The sequence below is a fragment of the Osmerus eperlanus genome, chromosome 23 (assembly GCF_963692335.1).
Source record: "Osmerus eperlanus chromosome 23, fOsmEpe2.1, whole genome shotgun sequence".
Lineage (NCBI taxonomy): Eukaryota > Metazoa > Chordata > Actinopteri > Osmeriformes > Osmeridae > Osmerus > Osmerus eperlanus.
In genome coordinates this window covers 1,374,170-1,381,759 of record NC_085040.1, presented here as the reverse complement: position 1 = coordinate 1,381,759, position 7,590 = coordinate 1,374,170, and the positions used below count along the sequence as shown (strand labels likewise).

Here is a 7,590-nt window from a genome sequence, read left to right as displayed (position 1 = left end):
AATAGGAGGGACACAATTATTTTTCCAGTCAAACCCTCCTCGAAACACAAGATGTCGAATTGTCTTTGTACCATAATAGAAAAAAAAACGTCACCATCCTCCATCCCATTCCGACCATTTCTCCTCCCTCTTTTTCGCACCCTTCTAAAGTGTTAAATACCGGCCTTCAGATCCCACAACCGAACCAAAGCACCCGCCGAGAGCATCTCTGTCACGCGCACCTGCATCATCTCTGAGAAGCGTCTCCCTTTTTCACTTGAACTTTCTTCATCAGGAGGCTATTCACCTCAAAACCCACATCAAAAAGGTAAATATTGTGTGGTCCATGTAAAATGTAGCATTTAATATTGCTATAGAGCTTCTAAAGATAAAATGTTAAACTTACTGTAAGTGTCAGGTTTATCGAGTTTACACTTAAATGTACTTTAACATTTACAAGAATAATGATTCTTATTTGGTTCTTAACTAATATAAATCATCAAACACATAGATTTTGTTCTGTCCCCCATTAGTTTTATTTTACCATATTTGCTTCCTTTGAATTCAGAATCAGAATTCGGTTTATTCGCCATGTATGTTATACAAACACGGAATTTACTGTGGCAGGGAGGTGCAACTCTAAACATATACGAATCTTTATTTAAGTAAAGGTACAGAAGTTTAACTATTCCTAAGAACTAAACAATCTAAGAATAAAACAATTTAAATATAAAATAAAATATAAAAATAAGAATAAGCTTGTCCCTACAAGAGACCTATCTCAAACATCTGCTTTGTTGACTTACATGGTAAAAATAAAAGGTATAATAATTGAATTAAATTAAAAAACCTTTCCCTCCTTATAGAAATGGACAGCAGACTAGTTATGGTTTGTGGCGATGGTGGCATTGGCCTGTCTGTCGCTGGGGGCAAAGGCACAGAACACCACAGAGGCAATGAATGCCACATCTGCTGCTCCTACGGTGTCCCCTGCGGCCACCAATCCCATGAACACAGCTACAACAGGAGGATCCACTATGGCCACAGGTGTCCCTGCAACAGCAGAACCCACTACCATCCAGACCACCACTCTGTTCGTCAGTAAATACCACTGTTGAGACTTTCACGGTTAGCAAACATATACAAATACAAACACCCTCACCATCTCTCGTTTTCTCAAACATGCTAAACCCGTCAGTTATATGGATCGTTCTCAACCAGTGTCTCCCTCCCTCTCTCCCTCTCTCCCTCTCCCCCCCCCCCCCCCCTCTCTCTCTCTCTCTCTCTCTCCCTCCCTCCCTCCCTCCCTCCCTCCCTCCCTCCCTCCCTCCCTCCCTCCCTCCCTCCCTCCCTCCCTCCCTCCCTCCCTCCCTCCCTCCCTCCCTCCCTCCCTCCCTCCCTCTCTCTCTCTCTCTCTCTCTCTCTCTCTCTCTCTCTCTCTCTCTCTCTCTCTCTCTCTCTCTCTCTCTCTCTCTCTCTCTCTTCTCTCCACCACGTCTACAGTCCAACATCACCAGGGATTTCTGCAAAAAGGACAAGTTTTGTGCTTCCGAGCCATCGACCTGCAATCCCAGCTCTGAGTCCTGTTTCTTCGTTGTCTGCGGCCCAGTCCTCCGGCCAGGTCTTCGATTTCGAGCTGAATGGGCCTTCAACCGGCTACGTTGCCATGGGACTCGCAACTAGCGCTGCACAGGTAGGCCTATGAGTTGTCTATGTATCGTATGGTTCGCATGTGGGCCATCTTCATATCGGGCCAGGCTTTTTTATTTATTACGTTATTTTTAGAACTAGCCTATACTCTACTTCCTTTTTCTCCTAGTACTAAAGTGTCGAAGACCTTTCTAAACAATTATGAACTACATTGATTAGGATTACTGAATAGTTGTCGTCAAAGTAGGTTTGTTGAGCCTGTCTCCTCCAACATTCCTAACCCTTATGTGGGATGAAATGACAGTGAACATGGTTAACATACAAAGAAAACTCATGTTAAAATGCACCTCCCTCCTTGTCTTGCAGAGCTCAAACGTCACCACCTATGTGTGCGCAAACAGCAATGGCGTTTTCAAGTTCTTCACCACTTTCCTGAACAACGGCAAACTCGTGATGACATCGGTGAGTTGGACCAATCAGAGCCTGCCAGCCGGTGTAGTAACAAGGAGCTGACTCTGTCTATTGTAATTTGATGTGACGATTTGGACCTGAGGGACACAGTAATACCAGTTAACGGATTTGACTCTGTCAAGACTTGAATATTGAGTACTAGAACACATCCGTGAATTCTAGAACAACCAGTTTAAGCTCCGTGGTGGAACAAAGTCACAAACCAAGAGAGGGTGTGGCACGTCACAATGACACCACGTGTTGTGCCGTTGTCATCCAGCACCAGGGCGCAACCAAGTACATGTAGAATACCTCCGTGAGTCTCGTGCGGAGAGTGTGTTAAGCGTGCGGTGATTGTGTCCCCCCGTAGCTGCCGGTGAACAAAGTGAAGGGCGTCGTGAGAGGAAGCTGCTCCAGTGTGCCTTCACGGCCTCTCTCCCCAGGGCCAACGTCTCCTCCAGGGCTGCTGACACCAGCTTTATCGTCACCGTGTCGGATGGAACCGTTACTAATGGTGAGACGCTGAACACGCACACGCACGGACACACACGCATACAGGCGTGTCCCCTTACATGCACGCTCACGCGCACTCTCCTCATTCCTCGCACACAGCGTGCGGGTGTGTGTGTGTGTGTGTGAAGGAGGACATGTACCGGCGTGTCCTGTAGATATCCTCTGTTCAAACGTCCCGTCTCCTCTCAGACACGCTGGGAACCCCCAAAGCACAGCTGCGGAGCCCTGAGGCGGTCGACCTGAGCAACGTGAACAGCACCTTCACCAACATCCTCACCGCCACCTCCACCGCCAGCCATGGCATCACGCTACAGCGCTCCTCTCCCAAGTACTGGATGGATAGATGGATGGATGGGATGGATGGATGGATGGATGGATGGATGGATGGATGGATAGATAGATAGATATAGCAGGACAGTCAGACAGTCAGACAGTCAGACAGTCAGACAGTCAGACAGTCAGACAGTCAGACAGTAAGACAGTCAGACAGGTCAGACAGTCAGACAGACAGTCATAAAGTTATGAATATGGACACAGGTAACACAGTAAACTGATGCTCACATTCTCTCTCTCTCTCTCTCTCTCTCTCTCTCTCTCTCTCTCTCTCTCTCTCTCTCTCTCTCTCTCTCTCTCTCTCTCTCTCTCTCTCTCTCTCACCGCTCTCTTTCTCTCTCTCTCTTCTCACCCTCTCTCTCTCTCTCTCTCTCTCTCTCCTCTCTCTCACCCTCTCTCTCTCTCTCTCTCTCTCTCTCTCTCTCTCCTCTCTCTCTCTCTCTCTCTCTCTCTCTCTCTCTCTCATCTCTCTCTCTCTCTCTCTCTCTCCAGCTCTGTTGATCCTGTTGGGTGTGCTTGGTCTGGCCATGCTGTGAGATGAATCTGGATGCGAGGACCTGGAGGAACTCAGGATGCCAACAGCCATTCGATTCTATTGAGCATCCTATGGATTCTATTCTGACCCTTCCAATCCATTTTATATGATTTTACTCAACATAAGTTGAAATAAGTATTTCATGCCAGGCATTATTTGAAGAGCAATCACTGACAGCTTTGCTCTGATTGAAGTGATCTGATGATTTTTTGTCATTTTAATGTTTGATTCTACCTATTGATACAAGTAGTTGAAAAACGACTTGTTTTATTTCCCTATTTACTATTTAATTTGTTCTCCCATTTGTTGTAGCTCTGACAAAGACTCTCAATGAACAACAGGGTTCATATTCAGTTATCTGTATGTGTGTGTGAGAGAGAGAAAGTCAAGGTATCCCGGAGTTGTATACTTCCAAAAGAAGCTTGAAGAAATTAGTGGGTGTTAGAGTGTGTGCATATGTGTGTGTGTTGTGTGTGTGTGTCATGTCAGAATACTGAATGTGTGATAGATTCATTTGCAATAGAACACTCAAATATATCTTATTTTAGTGTACGGGTGAGTCTGTGGACTTAGTCTACAGTTGACAAATACAATAATGTTTATGTACAGTTTATGGTTCCCTGTTTTATTTGTTGGCTCAAATGTGTCTTTATGAGAGCAATAGGAGTACTCATACACCACTGGATGGTGATGTGTCATGCTACATGTAATTGCATGACAAATAACAGTTACATGCAATTTTGGAAATGTTCTTTATTATGAAAATGTTCTTCAATAAACACAGTTTATAGTCCTGCACTATATTTCTATTATATTTTTATATTTCTAAATGAATTCATTTTTGGTGGTGGGAGAAAAGGATAAAAGCAATTTGTTATTGTTATCTTTTTGTTGTTGTTGAAAAAGTCAATTACGTAAGAACACAGGAGAGGAAGCGAAGAGGAAGAGTAAAGAAGGAGGAAGAGTAAAGCAGACCCCTGAGTACAGATTTTACAAGAAGGATTTTTCAAAAACTGTAGAAAGGTAACATAAACGATATACACAGGTAACATATTCTCCAATTGTTGCCATGGCGCCAGTGTCACCTAGACATGTGTGACGGCCCTTTGATTGGCCCAAAAATGTTTTTTAACCAAAAACTAGTAAAAATGTGAGAATATTGAGATACAATTCATGTGTTACTTTCTATGTAAAGTTTTTTAAATATTTGTTTTTAATGTATTATCAATAAGTGATTGATAAGTAAAACAAATTTATGATATTAAGGTGATTTCCTGGTTCTAAGCCCATTCCAATGTGTCCCAGTGAGAAGTCAAGGGGAACACAGCAGAATACAACAGAATCAGGGGAAACCAACAGAAACCAGCACATCAGTTTAACTACACTCATTATCATGATAAAGAGTATTTTTATTTGAATAGACAACGCGGGTAAAGTACTCTGGCGTTTTCATGTGTCACATCGCCCTCTACTGCCACATCAAGGAACAACAGACAGTAACTCAACAGCTTGCTTGTAGCTTCGCCTCGTGGGGCAATAGGGTCCTAGAACTGCGGTCCTGAAACTGCGGTCCTGAAACTGCAGCTTTCCGGCTCTGCAGGTACATGCTACTCTCGTGGGGGACAAACAGGCACAGTGGAATCCCACTCAGCAGAGGGTGCTAGAAGCTGAGGTAAAAAATGTAGGGAACAGGGAAGGAAGCTGTCTTGCAGGGTTTTGGGGGCCCTAAACAAAAATTGTGTATGGGGCCCTTTCGAATTGCAAAAAAACATTTTTAAACTAAACAAAATGTTTAGTTTGTTTATTGGTTCGTGCCGGCCCTGATTGTGCTTCGTAACAATGTTCAGTATCAGTATTAAAACGTATCTTGTGGCTGGGAGTCTGTGCCCCTCACATGCATCTGTTTGTAAAAGGCGGACACTGCGTCATAGAACTGGGACCGTCATCAGAAGCACATAAGTCAAAATCGGAAGAATCAGAATCAGCTTTATTACCAAGTATGCTGCTTACAAATACTAAAATGTTGTCTTGGTGACGGGATTCCAGTGCACAACAAAATTAAAAAACAACACATTTGCCTTTACATTTATTGATTTAGTAGATGCTTTTATCCAAAGCGACTTCCACGAGAGAGCTTTACAAAAGTGCATAGGTCAGAGATTATAAACAACGAGATGGGAGATGAGCCAATGGGAAGAAACATAAGAGCATGTAGTTGAACAAATTACAATTAAACAACATGAACCTCAGAAGTGCTATAGTGTACCTGTAGGAAAGCAAGCAACAATAATATAATTCACAGACATGGATAATAATAAAAAAACAATCATACATATGCACACACATACACACACACACACACACAGACACACACACACAGACACACACACACACACACACACAGACAGACAGACAAACACACACACAGACACACACACACACACACATATAACATACATACATACATACATACATACATACATACATACATACATACATACATACATACATACTTTCCTGAGGGGCACCAGTGCTGATTGTACAGGTTCTGGAGGTGAATTACCCCTGCCTCACAAGCTACAGTAAACAGCTAAGCTACAGTAGGAACACATATAAGAACTGATAATGAGGCAGCGGGTGCAACTTTCAGGACCTGCTTCAATGCTTACACCACTAGTGCTGTAATTAGGTATAACAACACAGCAGTAGAAACAGTTGCTTTACAAACCACAGCAGTATTACAAACCACAGTTGTTACATTACTAGTAATAATAGCGGGAGGGATAGTTCTAATACTAACATTTGTAAGGCTTTCACATATGTTTCCTTGGTACACAACATTACTTCTACTAGCAGTATGAACATTTTTAGGATCAGCTTTAGTAAAAGTCACAGAAATACTTAGAAAAACAGTCACAGAATTTTTACCATTCTCAAATGTTGTTACAGTATCAGTTACAGGATCAGTTACAGTACTAGGATCAGTTACAGTAGTGGGAACAGTTACAATAGTAGGATCAGGAACAGTAGTGGGAACAGTTACAGTAGTAGGAACAGTAGCAGGAGCAGTTACAGTAGTGGGAACAGTAGCAGGAGCAGTTACAGTAGTGGAAACAGTAGCAGGAGCAGTTACAGTAGTGGGAACAGTAGTAGGGGCAGTTACAGTAGTGGGAACAGTAGTAGGGGCAGTTACAGTAGTGGAAACAGTAGCAGGAGCAGTTACAGTAGTGGGAACAGTAGCAGGAGCAGTTACAGTAGTGGGAACAGTAGTAGGGGCAGTTACAGTAGTGGGAACAGTAGCAGGAGCAGTTACAGTAGTGGGAACAGTAGTAGGGGCAGTTACAGTAGTGGGAACAGTAGTAGGGGCAGTTACAGTAGTGGAAACAGTAGCAGGAGCAGTTACAGTAGTGGGAACAGTAGCAGGAGCAGTTACAGTAGTGGGAACAGTAGTAGGGGCAGTTACAGTAGTGGGAACAGTAGCAGGAGCAGTTACAGTAGTGGGAACAGTAGTAGGGGCAGTTACAGTAGTCGGAACAGTAGCAGGAGCAGTTACAGTAGTGGGAACAGTAGTAGGGGCAGTTACAGTAGTGGGAACAGTAGTAGGGGCAGTTACAGTAGTGGAAACAGTAGCAGGAGCAGTTACAGTAGTGGGAACAGTAGTAGGGGCAGTTACAGTAGTGGGAACAGTAGTAGGAACAGTTACAGTAGTGGGAACAGTAGTAGGGGCAGTTACAGTAGTGGGAACAGTAGCAGGAGCAGTTACAGTAGTGGGAACAGTAGCAGGAGCAGTTACAGTAGTGGGAACAGTAGTAGGGGCAGTTACAGTAGTGGGAACAGTAGCAGGAGCAGTTACAGTAGTGGGAACAGTAGTAGGGGCAGTTACAGTAGTGGGAACAGTAGTAGGGGCAGTTACAGTAGTGGAAACAGTAGCAGGAGCAGTTACAGTAGTGGGAACAGTAGTAGGGGCAGTTACAGTAGTGGGAACAGTAGTAGGAACAGTTACAGTAGATCTTGGTGTCAGGGTGGGACTAGGCACTGCTTGCCAGTATGTTGACAGAGACTGCATAAATGTTGCTCTGTAAAAATGGGAGAGTGAAAGACAAAGAGACTGTAACAAGGTATTATTTCCA

At 43.7% G+C, this 7,590-nt stretch overlaps 2 protein-coding genes across 4 annotated transcripts in view; one reads left to right on the top strand and one right to left on the bottom strand.

The window, feature by feature from the left end:
- The window catches only part of LOC134010083 (uncharacterized), a 4,494-nt gene extending 1,554 nt beyond the window's left edge, over positions 1 to 2,940 (top strand). The window contains exons 4-7 of the mRNA XM_062449950.1: positions 1,483 to 1,672; positions 1,996 to 2,091; positions 2,450 to 2,593; positions 2,782 to 2,940. Coding sequence (XP_062305934.1) covers positions 1,483 to 1,672; positions 1,996 to 2,091; positions 2,450 to 2,593; positions 2,782 to 2,835 — 484 coding nt within the window. The 3' untranslated portion in view covers positions 2,836 to 2,940. The remainder of the gene's footprint in view (positions 1 to 1,482; positions 1,673 to 1,995; positions 2,092 to 2,449; positions 2,594 to 2,781) is intronic.
- LOC134009572 (mucin-2-like) overlaps positions 1 to 7,590 on the bottom strand; it is a 202,174-nt gene that overhangs the window by 192,306 nt on the left and 2,278 nt on the right. For 2 of the 3 annotated variants that reach the window (XM_062449110.1, XM_062449109.1), the window contains exon 5: positions 5,427 to 7,536. In XM_062449110.1, the coding sequence (XP_062305094.1) occupies positions 6,126 to 7,536 (1,411 nt within the window). In that variant the 3' untranslated portion in view covers positions 5,427 to 6,125. Of the gene's footprint in view, positions 1 to 5,426; positions 7,537 to 7,590 lie in introns of those variants that run through there. The other variant, XR_009928251.1, reaches the window with a different exon arrangement.